Here is a 20,457-nt window from a genome sequence, read left to right on the forward strand (position 1 = left end):
GCTTGACAATTCATGTGGACTGACTTAAATACACACAGTATACACAGATTTAAATGCAGTCATTGCCCATGTAGGGGTAATCTGACCACCTGAATGTTTTTGATACCTCTAAAATATCTGAAGTGGAAATCCTGATCTGTTAAGCTGTGATGATTATTATTAATACCCTTTGTACAGATGAGATGGAGTAAGGAAGAATGAGTATTGGTCTATATAATTCCTACATTTCTTTATATATACAGATCTGTACCATTAAAAACGTGTGCTTCCATTATTTTCAAAAGTTAAATACATTTCATTTATAACACGACAAGAAGGAAGTCGAGCACAAAGGATTAGCCAGGAACCTGTGCATTTGGTATTTCAATATAAGGCTATTTTATACTAACTGGCATTACTGATGTTGTAACACATACATCCCAAACATTTAAAGAAATAATCCTTCAGGGGAATGAAAGGATATTGCAAAGAGGATGAACCTGTAAACAAATTATACATTAAATTTGTATTTTCTTTAATTTTTTTCCATGACATAATTTGCTTTGGGATAAGACTGCCACACATGAAAGCTTAGAAACTGATCACTGAACAGCTGTGATGACTAAAGTCTTAAAACAAAATTCGATTTGCACTCCTGGGATAAACCATTATAATATCCTCTTAACAACGGTCATAACTAATATACATTTTCACTTAAGCAGCAAACGGAATCCTATAACCTTCCATTTCCAATTAAAATCGGAAGGAACATTAAAGGAAACTAAGTGACGGTATTTTAAGCTTTCCGATTCCAACTTCTTAAATTGCAGTTGTTGCACAGTGTAATTTTATTTTGGTTTTTGATGCATACATTTAACATGTTTGTATATAATCTGAATTTCGGTCATTTTCAGGTTTCAGGTTCTTGACATTTTCATCAAAAAGTTGCAATAAAATAAACATTATTCTTAGGTAAGCGATCCATGTTCAAAACAACATTTAACAGAAATGAACACTGTGACCATTTGTGCAGAGTAATTTATTGCACATGGAATAAATTATGATTTTATTCACATGGGTTGTAATAAATTTGAACAAGTATTTAACTTCATATAGTTGGCATACAATGATTTTAAATTAACTGCATTTTTTTATTCAGTTTATTAAATGATGCAGAAATTTAGAGTGAAATTCAGAAGCAGCTATGCAGGTAACAAGAAACTATGGTTGTCAAAGTATAAAAAAAATAAATCTGGCAATAGAAAAAAAAATGTGCTAATTAAACGCTTCTTTTCAAACTATAAAAACATGGAATGTAAAGAAAAACTGGATGTCTTCCTGTCTTGTCAGATGGTCATGGTAGACTGGATGAACTGAAAAAGAAAAAAAAATATGTTTAATATTTACATATATAGACATTTCTACTCTACACTTTTAACAGGTAATTAACCTCTGATCCACGGCCTGCTGAACCTCCATTAAAGTACATGAAAGATGATTCTTCCAGATCTTTAAGCAGAGAATGAGAAAGGAGTATGCTGACAAGACTTATCTGCGGCTCACCCATGGTGTGGGGAAGCCAATCATGTCAGTCTGGCTGAAGACACGGGATGCAGTCTGGGTAATTAGGCAGTCACGGTTTAGGGTCTGTGAAAACTAAGTCAGTTTTGTTCTAGGGGGTGTTCTACATGGCTGCACAAGCTGTCAGCGTAAAGCCAGGTACTCCAGTCCTCCGAGCTCGAACACAGAAACAAGGTGTAAGAACCAAGGCATCGCCACCCCTTCATTGTAAAAGGGTTCTATATACACCTGTCAGGATAATATTAAACACCCTTACATATTTGTCAGAATCCCCCCCCAAAAGATTTAATATGATTTTATCAGTATATAAATGTTGAGTCTTCGGGGCATTTGTGAAAGATTTGTAAATGTTATTTTTGAGGCTCTGGAGACTTCTTCGTGAAGGGAGGAGATCATTCGCTGCCAAAAACGTGGAATAAACTTAACACTTCAGATTCCCTTACAGCTTTTCATCCGGAATGAAAGGGGTGCATATTTGTTTTGATGCTGCAAACCAATATTCTTTTTAAAGTGGTGTACAATTCTTTGTATAATCTTGCATTCACAATCTTTGAAGAATATTTTAGCCATTAGTTATTTTTCTGACTTCACTAAATGTAAAGATTTTTCCATTCTTTCCTACTTTTAATACACCAATTTCTATAAATCTGGAATTTCCAAGTACTTAATCAACTGAGCAGCAACCCACATACATGCAAAGGAGAGATCCGAAGATTGCATTTTTTTTTTTGGTTGGTCTATCTTAATTGCAATCCCACAGTGTCCGTGACAGAGCAATAGCATCAGTAAAACTATAACCTTACAGTGCCTGGTCAGTTATAGCAGCACACTTCCAGTTAGGTATTATATACAGTATTGATTAAGAGGTACAGAGGGAAGTAAAGATTTTCTCTTTGTTCGCAATGAAAAGACTAAATGTCTTATCCCTATATCTTTTAATTTATCCTTTCATTTTAAGTGGACGTCCACTTTCACTTTTCCCACAACTTTTAGGTGGAATTTACTTAAAATGAAAGGACAAATTAAAAGATAAAGCGATAAAGATTACTTTAATAGGCTAAGGCACATGCATCTGGATCAGTATGTGCACAGAGAAAGTTGCTGATGCCTTGGTGCCATTGTGTATTTGCTGACATGCAGGAGAAGCAGGTTTAATACTCACGTCATCATATGAAAAACTGGCCACACCCTGCTGACTTTGATCCCTTCTTCTAAACACATCTGTACGGAAAGACAGAAGATGTATATTAATTAAACTGTTTCTTGAATTCATTATCAGCATTTTTCTAGAGTACAATACTTTCCCCCAGTGAACACTATCCATACCCAAGAACTAAAGATGACCATGTGGTCGAAATTCTAAGTATACTCCCTAAATGAAAAGTGTGAGTGAACGAATCAGCAACAAGAAATCAAATTAGATTCTGATCAAATCGGATAAATTAAAAGGAACAAGAACAACAAACAAGAACAAAAAAAATCAAATGACTCAATCTAAATATTATATCTGAACCAAATTCCACTAAAAGACTGTTTCCCATCTTTGGCATGTGATAAATCCTTAACTGCTACAAAGCTTTTAAGATAGCATTCTAAAAGCTTCTAATTTTGTATAAGCATACTTGTAATCTAACACAGCATAAATTTACAAAAGATTGATATGTGAATATCAGTTCATTAATTTCACTATTCTGCTTTAAACATGAATTTTGACTGACAAGCCACTCAGAGAAACTTTATATCTGCCAATACCTTCAGTACTTTAGAGAGTTAAGGTATTGTTTTTTAGTTCTCAATACATTTAATAGATGGGCTTGTTTTGAGAGTCACAAAAGACATTATAGATTAGTAAAGACTTCAGACTTGCAAAGACAAAAATAACATACATACCAGTCAGAGCTCTAATTTTTACGCAGCAAGCCACATAATCATCAAAAGTAATCTTCCCCTGGGTACTGCAACGTTTTACAATTGCAGTCATAGCCTGAGGACTTAGTCTATAACCTGCAGAGATGTAAAATAAACAGAATTTCAGACATTAAGCATCGGATGTATCAAGAGTACCATATCTTTCAAGCAGATGCTGGGAAAAGCTACAGGTCTTGTGCATTTGTGTTTTCAACACAAATAAAAAAAAATAAAGCTGAACAGTTAATGTTGAAATACATATAAATAAAAGTTACTTTTTATTTGTTGAAAATTTAGCTAACTCTAATCCATCCTTCTAAACAAGTATGTAAGGTATCAGAACAGAAATTATATTACATTTCTGGAAATCGAAAAGCTTTTTCCACAGGCTAGGAAAATAATGCAAAGTGCTATCTAAAATTTCTCAATCTTTTTTTTTTAATACATCTACGGTGACGTGGAAATGAAAGGCACAGAACTGTAAAACTGAATAACAGCCTTCATTAATGGGATATCACTAAATTGATGCTGGATTTTAAAAAGGGACTTTTCCCAAATGGGGCCAATACTACTTCTCATCTTTATTAATTCACTTGTGTTTTTGCCTGTCACTGAAGAATTACAGAGCTGCAGCTGTTTGGCAACAGTCTGCAGGCAAAACTGTCATACTACCCACAATCTCCGTGAAATCTACTTCAACAACCCAAAACAAATGTGAAAACTTGGAGAAATAAGCATTGGGTTCCTTAATACTAACATTCCCACTATTTAATATTTGAATAATTATTGAACACGCATGCTTTTCAAGAAATCAAGATTAATTGTGAGTAAGTGTCACTAAAGTGGGATTCCAGTGCCAAGTGATCACTAATAAACCATATTCTCTACTATTATGTTTATAATCATTTCTGTATTTGCATTATTTTTAGGAATTATATTTATTATTGTAATGTTAGGATACAAAGAAAATGTCTTAATTGCTTCAAGGTGACAGGTAAGCATTTCGTATTCAGGCATGTTGGTACGGGACGTTATCAAAAAAACGTTTATGAGCTGACAGAACCTGGCGATTTGTAGGTTGAAAAGAATTCTATCTTCACCATAGAAATTCAATATGGACCCCAACATACCACTCGTGTTGAACAACATTGCAATGCCATGGTTCTGCAGAATCTTCTACGGCCACATGCATACCAGCGGAGTGCAATTATCAAGGTAGCATCTTACAGCAGTGTGCATCAAAGTTTTTTATTTTATCAGAAAATGTACCTTTTAATTCAACCCTAACATGCATGTTTCTTAGAACAGCCCCTCTCTCAATCTTTTCCAAAGCCATTCACTACTATCAAATCTGTGAATGTAGGGTGTATGGTTGTTTTTGTCCGTGTAATCACTATATAATATGTAACTCTTAACTAGCAGAATATTCCTGTTGGAGCCCAACATGTCCAGCCGAATGACTTTTGTTAGGATAAGCAGAAAAAGCACAAAAGTACTCCCTTGATATAGAAATGTATTTCTAAGAATACATTAGCACTGGAATAAATTTCGTGACTAAGCAGAAGATACCTACCCATGGAAGCAACTGCTTGTTGCATTTCTGTGTGGTCTATAGTCCCACTCCGATCTCTGTCCATGCTCATGAAGTGCTGTTTCCAGGCATGCAGTATGCTCCACAGCTCCTTGAATTCATTGAAGCCCATCGTACATGACATGTCTCTCTATACTAAAATTAAGGATAAATTCAACAATGACCTGTGTTCAGTAAACTCAGCTAAATCTTATATCACTAAATACGATCACACTGGACTTTCCCTTAAAACAATTTTATGAAAGCTTCCCTCAACTAATTTTTACGATTCATCAGGTAATGCTGTACTTAAGGTTCTCCTGCACACTTAATGAATGTAATGTAAATGAATAATGTAGAATTCAAAACACAAGCCAAAGTATTTTTTGGTCAACATAAGACATGAAAACAGCAACAGAAAAATATTACTTTTCACTTATGAATCAAATCAATGGCTTGAACATGGGAATCAGCACTTCCACGCGTGTACCTTAATTACAGCAAAAGGAAATACAGCAAATCAGTCTTAATACTCGGCAATTGTATTCACAGCATATCAACAATAAAAACATCTCCCAAAGATGTTTGTAGAGATGATTCTCAAGTTGTAATTAAACAATTATAGTATGATTAATAAGAACCAATGGTAATGGCCATTAAGGCAGGTACCACTTACAGTGGATATAAAAAATCTACACACCCTTATTGAAATTGCAGGCTTTTGTGATATTAAGCCAGAAATCAAGATAAATCATGTCAGACATTTTTCCATCTTTAATGTGACCTTGCAACCAACAAAATTCAAGAGAAAAACAAATAGATAATTATGAAAAATAATTAAATATGGACTATGGAATATTAATATAGTACATTTAATACTATTAAATATGGACTTGCCTTTACATCATAAGAGTAGGCTAGAATGGTTAAATAATGCCTCTAAGCATATCAAAAGGCTTTGACTATTGAAAATGGAAAATGAAGACTAACATGCAAGACTCCTAAAAATCTTTTATTTCTATCAATTTTTTTCACACCCATGTTTGCCCCTTTTAAGAAACTCTTACTCTACACAGGCCTGTATGTTTACTTGTGCAGAAAGGATACATCCAACATGCTGATCATTAGCCTACAAGTCTCCAGGTTGAATGCTGCCAAAATAAAATGAAAAATTAGGTTACAAATGTGAACTCACTAAAAGGTAATACTGACCATACTCTATTTATATCAATATTTATAATGTCATCCTTTCTAATTTACATTGCAAAGTGGATTATTTTTGCATCATACAAATCTACGAACCTCTGAATGTTTTAAGCTCCAATTCAGCGCACTTATGTTCTACATTACATACAAGGGTAACAGATATAAAAATAATAAACAAAGGTAAAACAATAGCCTTCTCCCCTTTCTCACACTAAGCAATATGTCAGTCTGTGTCGTCCTGTTGGAACCTCTCAGGGAGATCCAGATCAGGAGAGTTACTTATTTTGGCATATTCTTTTTACTGTTATTCATACCAAGTAATCAATTTGCTCCTGAAACTGGTCCAAACAGACCAGAAATGTCCTTTATTTATTGCAATACACTAGGATACATATCATATTTACATTAAGAAACTATTTTGTCACCTTTTCGATTTATAGATGAAATTGGTGTTGCAAGACTATGTACTAAGTGCTGCTTTTCACTCACAGTGGATTTCCATGAGAAACAATACACTGAAGGTAAATAGGACTCCACCTAACAGAAACTGAGATGTAAAAAGGGTTAGAAACTTACGTTTGTAGCCACCAGAAAAGTTTGCCTGAGTGAGGCATCTTTGGAGCTCTTCTGCATCGATTTGACCATCCTAAAAATCAAAACATGAAAATAACATTTGAACTCACTAATCTATCTTTAGAGACAACTACCACTGCAATCCTTCCTTATACCTAGAGAAAAAAAAAATAATATCCTTATTTGAATTAGGCGGATTGGCTCTGTGGCTCAGGATCTGCGCCTGAGGCTGGTTCGTATCCCGCGGCCGGCAGAGGAATCCTACTCCGTTGGGCCCTTCAGCAAGGCCCTTCACCCCAACTGCTCCAGGGGCGCCTACAAATGGCTGCCCCGGCACTCTGACCCCAAGCTTCTCTCTCCCCATCTGTGTGTCTCATAGAGAGAAAGTTGAGGTATGTGAAAAGACAAATTCCTAATACAAGAAATTGTATATGGCCAATAAAGTGATCTCTCTATTGGCTTAATCTCCCTAGTTGAAAGAACGACAACCTGACCATAAGAATGACCCCCCCCCACACACACACACTTTTCTTATGCGGAATGAGCCAGGGAACTGCTATAGTGGGTTGGTAGGAACAATGTGAAACAAAACACGCAAGTGAGTGATAAAGAAAGATGACATTGATACTAAATAGGCAAAAGTGGTCAGGGTGAGGGTCTGACTCCCTCCTGCGGGATTTCAGTTATACTGCAAAACTGTTGTTAACACAATGTTGAAGATTTCCTCAAAAACATGCACCTCATATATACTGACAGATCTAATTAAGAACACTTGGATTGTGTTAAGAAACATCTGCAGTATTCTTTATTATTTAGTATAGACCTGGATCAAATTGCATGTTTGACCTACCTTTTAATTGAAAATCGCAAACCTGGTTACGCTTGGATTTCTTGTTTCTGACCAATAAATGAAAAACCACTGAATGTCAATGAAGCTGCAATAGGCGGTTATGTAAAATGTCTCCCCCCATCTATGATGCTATTTTTAAAAAGGAAGAATATTCAAAATTGAACCCCTTTATAATCAAGCAAAATAACAAATATCCTATTATGATCCTTAAATAAATTGACAAGTTAAACTTTTACATTTCTGAATACGAAAAATATATGACTGGAATGGATCTGATGGGGGGGGGGGGGGAGGACAGTCAAACAAATCGCAAAGGAAGTCTGGTAGCTGCCTGACTCATGTGGGGTGAAAGGAAGACTGTGAAATGCTCTTACCTGGCCTGCCACAGCAGAGAAATAACCAAAAAGAGGGTCCTGTGCCTGACCAGGGAATCCTCCATAGCCAGGGGCACCAGGGGCACCACCATACTGGGGAGACACAGAAGGAGAGGCACTCCATCATCACTGCAGCGGACAGTACGTACTCTCTACAACACAGACGTCCTCCCCATTGAACCTGTAAGCCCTTTCATTATATTAAACTGCAGAAGCATAGATGGCTCAAAACAGAAACCTGTCAGCCAAGGGACTTTACCCTGTTTACCTTCTGAGTTACTTTAAGAAAAAAAAAGAGCCATGTTGAATGGAGACCATAAAAAGCATTCTGAATTCCCTCAAGGGGCAATGTTGTTTAAGAAAATGTCATATAAGATCAGATCAGAGTTAAGATCACTTTATTAGCCATATACAATTTCTTGCATGAGGAATTTGTCTTTTCGCATACCCCAGCTTCCATGAGACACACAGACAGGAAGAGAAGCTTGGGGTCAGAGCGCAGGGTCTGCCATTGTACGGTGCCCCTGGAGCAATTCAGGTTAAGGGCCTTGCCCAGGGGCCCAACAGAGTAGGATTCCTTTGCTGGCCGCAGGATACAAATCGGCAACCTTCCAGCCACAGGCGCAGATCCTTAGCCACAGAGCCACCTCTCCGCTCATTGTGTACATTTCATGAGTTACTGACAAAATATTTTGAGAAAGCCTTTTTTAAATCTCTTCTAGTTTAAGTTACTCTTGCATTGTAAGAGATGTATGACTCATCAAATACTGCGGGTATTTGAAAGTAAAACACTGATCAAAAAGCACCACACTCAAGTAGAATGCTCTGACATTAATCAGTGAGTGTACCACTGTATCCTGTATGCAGTGTTAGAATTTCTGAATTATGAGGGACACAATAAGTCACTATTTTATTTTTAACAGTGTTTCAGTGTGTGTTATACATTTTAGAGGTTCAAGCGGGCAGCTGCTTTTGTTTGCAAGTAGGCTAACTCCAAAATAAAAACAGGAAAAAAATGTTTCAACTGCTGAATCTTCTTTAGGAGTCATCTAAAGAAAGAACATCAACATCTTCAGATCACACCTAAAGAACACTGAAGTGCATTTTCTTGCTTTCCACTTGCCAATGTGGAATTAACTGCAAAGTTTGTCTCGTAGGTGCATATTTGCATTGCTGGTGTCCAGAAATCCTCGTTATAGTCACAGAACCACCTTTTGCTTAGCAGAAAATGGTGGATGTTAGGCCACAATACTTTTGTTATTTTTTGTCAAACCAAAGGCAGTTTGTCCTACAATAAATATCCATTAAATCACCCAAGGGAAGACTAGAGAATGACATCCCCCCGTCATTAAAATCAAAATGCACTTTCACCTCACAGCAGCTAAACACCAAAGATAAATTCAAGTGTTACATTTTTTTGCTACAAAACCACCAGCAAACATCACTGAGAAAATCAAGGCCTACATGTTTCAGACAGAAACTGATCCATATACACAAAAAAGTCTAAGTGAGAATTTCCATGTTGAGGACCTGATGCAAAACTGAAAGATAACTGCTGGATTTTTAATAGGCAGTTTCTATAAATCCAGATGTTATATTAAATCTTAACTCAATTAGCCACATAAGAGATTTGAAGCATTAAGCAAAAGCGGTACGAACTGCATGTACTCAATTCAGGCCCACGCAGGGCAGAACATGTTTATGCTGTAGCTAGAGACAACACCCACTCCTTTGTTCTGGAAATGACGTACCGTTTCTCTGGGAGAGGGAGGGAATGAAAGGAAAAACATAGCTATCATAGAGACAGCAGTACGTAATGCACAGTGCTTTTTCCCTATTTATTTTACAAAAACACTGATTTTAGGCAAACATACTCATCGCCCTCTTGGTGTAGATATTTATCTTTATTAAAAGGTAAAAAAAACTAGCAGAAAATTCCCCCCATCTGGCCCAAAATTATTAATCATATTTGTACAAAAGACTATAATTGTGAATGTTGTAAACTACATGTCTAACCTGTAGAAAAGAATACTGTCTCAAATGTCTATGTCAAATGGTATAAATAAATATGCAGCAATACACATTTTAAATGACCCTGGGATTAGTTATCACTAGTTTCTAATGCTTAATGCTTGAGGAATTGATGAATAAACAAAACTGATGAATGGCATTTAACTCAGCAGCTAAGCCGTGAAGTGAAAAGTGGATCAATATATACTGGAATTAAAAGTGTTTTTAACAGGGAAAAAGAACTGACCAAAGCTATGTTTAAAGGACAAAACAATGGCAGAAAAACATTCATATTATAATACTATAAATAACACAATAAAAATTAAATGAAGATTGAGAAATCAGTTACATTCAGTTTCAACTGTTACCAGTTGTTTTCCTTCCCTTTTCTATGCTGTTTCTGTTTAATATGTCGGTCCTACCTACAAGTTCTTCAAACACTAAAACTACGGGTATCCTTTTGATCTTGGCAAGTTTAAACAATTTTATTTGAGTTGCTATCAGGTGTACATTTACTTAGACTGTGTATTTCATTAAGAAAAAACACATAACTGCACTAGGCCTATATTCAATACATGAACAAATATACAGTACTGTTAGACTTGGAAAACATCACAGTAAGATTCCTTTCTGTTTGAGAGCTACAGGATCTTGTCCAAGTGTTGCATAATGCAGAAAAAATGTTTTATCATTATGTAACTTACCCTCTATCTGAGCAAATTTCCTCAAATTACAAGCATACTACATTTCACAGCTCAAATATAGTAAATCCTCAGATGGATTAAAAAAAAATCTCTGCAATCCACCCCCCCCCACGGAAAAATACAAACATTTTAACAAATGCAAATCAATTCAAAGCAAGTTTCACTACTTTTTCTTTTTACAGACAGATGGTCAGTAGTGTAGCTGACTCCAAACACAAGCCAATCCAACCATCTGCATCCATGATTGATAGAATTACACTGGACTGAGTCGTGTGGGGAGAGCAATCATGATTCAGTTCCAACCACCCAGCTCCCCAACTAAACTGCTCCTGGAAGAAATCTTTTTTTGTTGTTGTTGTCCTGAGCCGTTTGAATCATAGACAATAAATACCTACTTAGGATACACCCCCAGTGGGGGATAATGCAGGATTACTGTGGGAACAACAAAAAGGTGGGAAGAAGGCTGCTCTATCAGGGATATTGAAAGCAAAAAAAAAAAGAGAGGCTTAAGCTAAGAGCTCAGCTAAACAATATTCTAGCAACCCGAGTACCCAAATGAATTTAGGGTGTCTAAGTGCTTGTGTAAAAGATGCTGATCCAACAAACTGGTTTAAGACTTATTTCACAGCACTATTTTAGGCAACAAAAAAAAAAAAGATTTTTATATTTGGAGGATGTTTTTATTTTAAAGAGTTTCTGCGGCTTTCGTTTCATAAACAGGATTTGAGTCGCTACGTGTTACGTCTCTAAACGGTGTGAAATAAATTGTTTGTGCACCTAGGTGGTTCTGTACACGGCAGAGTGAGTTCATTCAGAGCAAATTAAAAGATCACCAAGCGATGTGGCAAATGCCTTTGCTTCTCAGAAATATCCAGAAACCAGGAGCTGGGCAGGTAGCCTGTGGCGATCCTGGAGATGCAGAGGACTGCCATCGGGTTGGGAAATGTCTTTGGGGTTTGGGATTATTGTGGAGGTATCGACTATCCATCTGGCATCATTTTATCTTTGTGCTCTGTAATTTGTCCCCGTTAATTTTTTTCATTGATGTGGGAGTCAAGCAGGATTAGCAAGACAACGCCTTTTCTTTAGCATGTTTTAGATAACCGAGTTGATGTTAAGATGTACGGTGTAACAGTCTTAATGATAAGCTTATAGAAAGCATATGCTCCTTTTTAGTTATGTGCTTCTCAATGGCACAATACCTGCATTCATTTTCTAACTGCTTCTTCCTAGTCAGGGTCATGGGAGCGCACCCCAGCAAGCACTGGGTGCAAGGATACACCCCGGACGGGACACCAGTCCGTCGCAGGACAGACACAGGCATGCCACAACACGATTCTAGCTTTACTGGTACTGCACATATGCTGCCAGTCAAAGGCTTTGGGTGTGTGTACTTTAAATTGAGGAAACCCACACAAGCAACTGTAACTACTATGACTCCGGGACGACAGCAACACCGGACCCCTTTCAGTAAGGATAAAAAACACACACAGGTCTAAAAATGTTTTATTTATTTATTTTGTTGTCTTTTGTTTTATAACTATTCTGATGTCTGTTTTTGCTCGTCTTGGGCTGGACTGCTGTAACACATCAGTTTCCCTACGGGATTAATAAAGTATTATCTATCTATCTTATGCCTGATCTTCAAGAAACCGTTGTGACCAGTGGCGGATTTCCCATTAGGCACTGTGGGCATAGCGCTTAGGGCCTACGACATTTTTGGGGCCTACGAAGCAAAAACGAGCTGAAACAACACGCTTTTGGGATCGACTGTGATCCAAATCAATAATCCTACGCTATCTAGCGGCTATTCTAGAAACTAGAAGTATCGAAGTGATGGTCGCTCGACTCGCTCCATCAATCACGTGTTTTAGCATTAGAAGAGTTTAAAGCGCATCATGTCCATCGATGTAGTTTCATATGGCGTTTTCCCCTCGTTTTCCACATTTCGGAGTGAAAGTGCCTAGGGCCTACGAACACCAAAATCCGGCCCTGGCTGTGGCATGGGCCCTCTTTCATCTATGATTACTGCTCTGTAGCAAGCCGTTTTCAGATAGTACCGCATGACACAAAGGAGCCGAGAACGACATTTTGGGAGGGATGTAACTGCAATCTTTCCTGACGTCATTTACTATAGAAAAGCAGAAATACTGCGCTGTACTGGAAGTCTTTTCTGCTCCACCTGGCGTGCTGCCCTTGGTTCGCACTGTAGTCGACAGGGGGGTCTCGGCCTCTTCTTACTGTCAGGAGGCGAAATTTACAACGACGAAGCCCTCAAAACACTTTTTTTTTTTAATACATTCAGTTTTGGGTGTTACTCCTGGCATGATGTAAATTAAGAAATTCCTGTCCTGACCTATCTTCTTACAGACTACTAACCCAAGATCGGCCAGCTTCAGCTTCAAAGAAACATATAATCCTCCAAGCGCTGAATTTCAAGTCGTTAGCAAAGCTACTCCCAGGATAAAGAATGCATAGAAAGAGAAAGTACGAAACTCTGATCATTTTCTTTTCACGAAGACGAATTCTTGCTACATCACATCATTACATGTTCAAATAATATTATGTGCACGCACGCAACTTACCCCTCCACCATATCCGCCAGGTGCTCCCGGATAGCCTGCGTAAGACATTTTTGTACAGTACAATAACTAACGAGAAAATAAACGTTGTTAGAGACAAGCAGCTGCTAATTGCTCATTCCCACTGCTAGAGGCAGGTGTGGTATCAGTGCGAGTAGGACTGTTCTACTGACCGTACGCATCGGGGGTGAAGACAAACATCGTATTTGGCAGCGTTATGGAAAGAGTGCCGTCTGGTGTTATAGGAAAAAGCATCTTAAAACACTGTGAATTAAGTGAAATGCACTGTGTATTACATTTGTTTGTTTGGTTTCATTTTATTCGTAAAGGAGTTAATACAATGGTACAACCCAGTATCACTTCCTGTTATGAAAACACGATTATTCCGGAATTTAAGCTAGGGGGGGAGGAGGATACTAATGACGAAGAAATTAAATTTGAATTACGATACCCGCGGCGATACAAAAAATGAACTTTTGTAGCAGGGGTTTTGAATGGATGTAATTATTTGTTGCAGGAATAATGGCACTTCTCTTATTTTCAATGTGTTAATTTACTCCCTTGTGTCTCCTTCCGGGTGATGATTTAAATAAAGAAAACCTCTTTAAAGAAAATAATCAACCGTGCTACTGGAAATCTTGGACTGGGTTTTTTCCTTGTTTGTTAATGTATTTAGACTGATTCGTAAATTTCATTTTGTCAAATGAAAATAAAATTCTCAATTTTAAAATGTCGACAGCAGTGCTTCTCTAGAAATGTGAAACCACGCCTTTCTCGTCCCGAGTCCTAACCAAAACGCCAGGCGTAAAATGGTATTTATTACCAGTATATGTTTGTTGTACTTTGTACATTCCAGATAATTAAAACATATTCTGCTGGGGCTGGGATTTAAAGAATTTTATGTTGCAGTTAATTTGATTTTAGGTGATTTGTCCAATACATTACGCCAATACGTCGTTTAGATGTTATTTCATTTGGTAGACCCTGCAGGTCTCCGTGACAGGGTGAGGAGCTCGGCGGTAGCTCCTACTGGAGTAGCGTCGCTGCTCCCCTGGATCGAGAGAAGCCAGTTGAGGTAGTTTGGACATCTGGTGAGGATGCTTCCTGGCTTCTCCCAGTGGGTCTGGAGCAGACCCAGCACACTCTAGAGGGGCTGTATCTCCTGGGAATCCTCCAGGATTTGCTGGAGACTCTTGCTGGGGAAAGGGAAGTCTGGTCTGCCCTGCTAAGCCTGTTACCACTGCAACCCTGAGCAGGAATGAGCAGTTAGAAAATGGATGGATAGATCCTGTTAAATAAAATTTGCAAAACATATTGCTCTTCACACAACACAGGGTTACAGGGTTAAATGTGGTCCTGTTATAAAATCCTGGAGTTTTTCCCCAAAATCTGGATGAGATCCATGGATCAAATAGCTGCTAACAGCAAAATAAGCAAAATGGGTTTAATGGCCTTCTGTCATTTGCAGCCATGTTCTTAGACTCTTCCTTCCCCAGTCAGATCGGTGTGACGGTGATGCTCCTATTTTATGGTTATGATTCGCAAAATATTTCCGACCTGAGGAGGGTTTCTGTGATGGGGGAGCAAGGAGAGATATTTTGAATGTTTTTCTGTGTTTCTGTTCTTTTTAGAAAGATACAAAACGCAATCACAAACAAATCTTGACAAAACAGCTGTATTGTTATTGACAGTTAAATTTCTTTAATTCTTAAATTTTAGTATAGTTTGCAACTTACATTTTAGAAGTACAGTATTTATACAAAATATGGGCTGTTTTACAGGTGGATGTATATAAAATCATAAAATCCAAGATATTTTTATATTGTTTCAAATGTCACTTTATCTTTTCTAGTGCCTTCTCAAAAGCAGAATATTATTAACATATATGAAAGGATTTTAAACTACTATGTATACCAATTCATTCTTTCAGGTGTCCCAGATGAAACAATAAGTAACAGGTTTAAAAAAACATCATAGCAATAGTTTCTTAATGATTTTCAATATATTTAATTTAATTTTACATGTTTATTATGCCAAAAATGCATAACGATATCCAGCAGTTCATCATTTCTAAAAGTAGTCATCCATCCATCTTCTACCTTTCCAATTCAGGGTCATGGGAGAGCCAGAGACTATCCCAGCAAGCAAGCAGGCACAAACAAAATAAGGACAAGGCAGGATATACTCGGGACAAGACACTAGTCCGTTGCAGGGCAGACAGATGCAAATACAGACATGCACACATCCATACCAGGACTGGTTTTCCCAGACACCAATTAACATGCCAGTATGTTCTTAGACTGTTAGTACTTCTAACCACTGCATCACCATGCCAACCTCAAAGAATGGTCGATTTATGAATAATTTTGTTTTCTGTAGCTTGGATTACATTGAAACATTTTATAACTGAGAAGTACTTTCACTTGCATGTATCATGTATGCCACTGTTAGCTGATGAACTTGTTAGAGTGTGATTTCATGAGCAGCTCTGATGTGCTTTTCAAAAATATGAAGGCTCATGTCCTCTTTCTACACTTTCTGTTCTGTTATTCTCAGGAAATAAAAAGACTGAAGTGTGAGCCTGTGATTTTGCACAGGCAAACGTGATGTATGCATGCGTAAAAAGAAACCTGCTTGTGCAGTTTCAGTCACACTGCAATGATGCTGACATAGACATACTGATGCTATCTGAAGGCAGTGTGCGTGACTGGAATGCACCATGTATGTCTTCCCTTAGTTTGAACACAAGAATTTAAATAGAAAAACAACTATGACTTTTCTGTCATGAAAGCATTCTTATTTTTTTTTTAAATATGTCATAGCCAAATCATACAGTACCTTTACCCTGCCCAACGATTACCTTAATTCTGCGTTTGTGCTCTAAAGCCTGTGTCTGTAGTATTTATATTTTTTTAAACTAAATACGTATTAAGTTTTTGGAAGTTGCTACAAAAAAAACCTTTCTTTTATCTATTTATTGAGTTCTAGCGTGACTTGTGTTTTTCTGTCCCGTTAAATGGTTCTTTTCACAGTGGTACACATAATCCGTAAGGCTATTGTATACAGGTGCCATTTTCCCAAATGATGCCTGCGTTTAAAGCTTGCATTCAACATTGATGTGATTTTCAAGAAAATGAATGAACAAATTTGCAAAATGTTCAATATTTAGCTGTACAATAGTGGTACAATTACAAAGACGTGAGGATGAAGTTGCTCATTATTTAGCAGGCATCGATAAACATTCAAATAACATTCAGCTTACCCACACATTGCATATTTAACATTACAAAAAGTCTTATTGAATGTGTACTTAATAACACCTGGGATAGAATGCTGAAGAGAGAAAAAACTCAGTGGCCTTCAGTGAATAATGAAACATATCCTGCCGAGATATGAAAACTCTCTGAATCCCTGAACTGCAGGTAAATGGGTACTCTGTGCCTGAAGACATAAAGCATTTCTTTAGAACAGATTTGCCCTTGAATCGTGTTTCAGTCATTTTAAGTTTCTTTAGAGTTACCAGTGTTAAACAGATTTTTCTTTACATTGGCCTTGCTTCAGGCTTTCTTTGCATCTTGTAAACTGCCAAAACGTATCCCATGAAATACCAAACCAGAAACCATTAAAACCATTATGAAATCAATTTCCCTACAAGAAAAAAAGAGATCTGATCTTTCCATTAAATAGAACAGGAAAGACCTTATTTAGTTAAAATAATTTCAATGCCTAATCTGTCACACCCCTGTGTCATCCTGGGTGGGGATATGCTAAAACTAAAACATGATAGAAAAGCACCCAGTTAATACTGTTTTTGCTGTTACATGATCTAAAAGACAGTAAAGACACCTACAGTGGCATTTCAGTTCCATACAGGTAAACACAATGCTGAATATAATGTACAACAAAAATAAAAAGAAAATACTATAACATAGAAAATATACCTAATTGTAAGCCATTTCCATTATAACTGCTTTAAATGTTAATGTATTCTAAATGCTTAAAAAAACAAACTTTGGTAAAGGAAACAGAATCATCCCTCTAATATTAGAGCAATATTAAAGTATTTTATTGAAGGCCAGTCTTTAGCCTTTCTGCAACAAATACAGTTTCCATGTTTTTCTTATTTCCCTTTTCCTGACAATATAATATGAATGATGAATACCTTTCACCATACAGAACAGTAACTCTGCACAGTGGGTTATCTTATTACTGTCCTTTAGAAGATTGATTAGTAGGGTATTTGCAAATCTATTCTACATTTAGGGCTTTTAAGGATGGTAGATGTCACTGGACTCATGTGAGTACAAAATACCACAATGTGTCACAGTGTTATTATCAGCTAAGGTGAATCAATTGCTAACCACGAAGAGATGCCCATTAATGTGGGTAGTGGCACTCCAATAAATCTTAAGGTATTATTTCTCATTACAGAAAACACTCAAAGATTACATCAGTTTTAGATTAAATCAAAGTATCAAACAGTAAAATTGGTACAGTTTAGGGGAGAAACCAGAAAGGCAAGGTTCAGTGTGTGATGAAATAGTAGCTTAGAAGTACTGTACCTAGCTGAGCCAGCAGAGAGAGCCCTTGCTATAGAAACAGAGGCAAAAGATCATTTCTAAGAATACTGTAATTTGAGGATGAATTGGGATATTGTATTTTGTAAAAGACTTATCACAACAAAGGCCACAACTAGAGAATAAACTAAAAATAATTCAGCTAAGAAAACATTGTAGTTTAGCCTTGCAATGAGAGTGTACAATAGTTACATTTAGGCAAAGGAAAAAGGCTACATTTATGAGCACAAATATTACATTAGATTCAGCAAGGTCTGATATGCTCCAAAGATAAAATTCCTTACATTTCGCATTGATTAAAGTGGCAGACTAATGTTAGTCCTGTTTGTTCACCCTGAGATTTGATGTCTGAAATGTACAGGGGCCTACTTAAAACACTTTGGGCTGTTGAACCCAATTGCTTATAATTTTTCTGTACAACAGTGCCTTCTTGATTGCATTAAGAGCCATGTCCTTTTGGTATTTGGTCCTGGGGTGCATGTCTGAGTCACAATGCCCCTGTTCTCTTCTGTCAATGCTTATGATTATTCTGTGATTAATTTAAGAATTGTATGAAACACTTCAATGGTGTCAGGTCACTTGGACAGAAAGGACGGACAGTATGTACTTTGTGTCTGTGTACAGGTGCATATGTACTGTTGTTGGCACTGTGCTCTGGAATAGTGAGGTTCAGATGTAGTGCATGGGGAGCTATGGGGCAGTGAGGGCTCTTCTTTGTGGAGAAAGGGCTAAGCTGAAGTGAGTAGTGGCAGGAGCTGTAATGGTTCAAGAACGTCAGGAACCTAGGGTGGGGTATTAATAAGGAAGTCCACTCCCTGGTCAGGACATCTCTCATTTGTTACTGCAGAGAGACTTGGTGGCATTGTAACTGTTGTTACATCCGATCCCATTTCCTGTTGTAAAATAAAGGCTGCACGCCCATATTCTAAAAGTCTAGGACTAAAATTTCTATTGTCTCAATCGTCAGGACCCACATGAGTGCTATGCTGGAATCCAAAAGTTTATGTTCTGTGTCAGAAAACATGCTGTCTTTGCCACATCTGGTCTGACGTGTGGCTGCTAGTGAAGTATCCATTAAGATGCTTGTCTGACCTGCAGTAGGAAAATTCTGTAGCCCAGATAGAAAGACTAGTCCACCAGTAGGACTAATTCTGGTAGGAATTGATCTTACAGTGATCTACCTTTCAACATGTGTCAGATTGTAACCTTAATAAAATAACTTTTAGAAAACAGCATTTATTTAATTAGTAACATTCTGTTCCTTACATGTACTGTAAGAAATTTCAAGACATTACACATATTCACCTTTTCCTGTCAGTATTCAGTGCCATTTCTCTGTTTATCCTAAATAATGGCATTTAAGAAGTCGTGGGGTTGAATCAAACAATTAGCACATGTCTCACAGCACATGGTGGATGAAAACACTTCTGAATGATTTTTAACGTAAGGCACTAACACTCTTCACTAAGCCTATATTTGTGTGAGGCTATGTGTGATCAAGGACGATATGTGATCCACAGAAAAGACACATAACCAATTCTAACACATCTGTTATTCTCCTCGATGCATTGAAATATCAATGTCAAAAGCAATCTTCTGTTCAGTGCTTTAGCAGAGGGGCTTAGTTATGTCTTGAGACAGAGCCTTTTGTACTGAACAGCCTTAGAAATCTAACATTACTTAATGTAATATTCCTCCAGAAAAAGAGATATACGGTACATGACACTGTGCTTGAATTGTTTAGGGAGGAGTTGTATTTAACACGTGTATTTTAAAACTTTTATTTATAACTTACAGTCCAGCCTACCCCCAGCAATAAATGATTGTAACATTTAAAGTCAGAAAGGATAAGAAGCATTACTATTATTTATTTAGTTTAAAGGAATTCTACAGAAAATTTTAATAGGCATCCAGGAATTATTTATACATTGACTTTAAGGTGATTAACATTGTGGTGACACTAAAGAATTAAAACTTATATAACCAATTAAAATTTCATATGTCCCATATCTTCTGCTTCAGTTAAAGTTTAGAATCCATGTAAAGCAAAGGTTTTATCCTCAGAGAGGTAAATGATGTGATAGTCCAAATTTACAAAGAACAAGCAGAACATTGCACTAAAAATAGGAAAAGGTAGAGATGCTGTATTTTAACTGTCAATTTGAAAATTAGATTAGTGTCAAAGAGCTTAATAAAACAAAACGTCTATTACTGTCCAAATGTGTTTTACATCTAAATTAATTTATATAATGGTGAAAATCCCAAAATATATAAATAGTTAGATAATGTAAATATATTAGTCATAAATAATATATAAATCATTGTCTAGCATTTGTCATCTACTGTATATCAGGGATGTCTGCAGTCTAGGAGGGCCTGAAGGTTTCTGGTTTTATTTCCACTTGTGCCCTTAATTAATTTCCTAATTTGATCTATCTTCACCCTTGCAGCAGCTCCATGGCTTATTCCTCAAGAATGGAAGAGGAGGGGAGGAGTTTTTCTTTTGTCAGCCTTGACTTTACTGTCAGGCCAGAATTTCTTAA

The 20,457-nt window shown here is 37.0% G+C and overlaps 1 protein-coding gene across 2 annotated transcripts; it reads right to left on the reverse strand.

Annotated features, from left to right (window-relative positions):
• Window positions 1-997: 997 nt before the first annotated feature.
• On the reverse strand, window positions 998-13,497 carry sri (sorcin). Of its 2 annotated transcripts, XM_006636008.3 has the most exons (8): window positions 13,341-13,497; window positions 8,042-8,134; window positions 6,821-6,890; window positions 6,146-6,189; window positions 5,042-5,189; window positions 3,451-3,564; window positions 2,723-2,781; window positions 998-1,352 (listed from the first exon to the last, which is right to left on the reverse strand). In XM_006636008.3, exons 1-8 carry the CDS (start codon window positions 13,386-13,388, stop codon window positions 1,326-1,328), a joined length of 603 nt encoding a protein of 200 aa, XP_006636071.1. In that variant the 5' UTR covers window positions 13,389-13,497; the 3' UTR covers window positions 998-1,325. The 2 variants fall into 2 exon arrangements, with proteins under 2 accessions (XP_006636071.1, XP_015213715.1); XM_015358229.2 differs by lacking the exon at window positions 8,042-8,134.
• Between the last annotated feature and the right edge of the window lie 6,960 nt (window positions 13,498-20,457).

The sequence above is a fragment of the Lepisosteus oculatus genome, chromosome 10 (genome assembly GCF_040954835.1).
Source record: "Lepisosteus oculatus isolate fLepOcu1 chromosome 10, fLepOcu1.hap2, whole genome shotgun sequence".
NCBI lineage: Eukaryota > Metazoa > Chordata > Actinopteri > Semionotiformes > Lepisosteidae > Lepisosteus > Lepisosteus oculatus.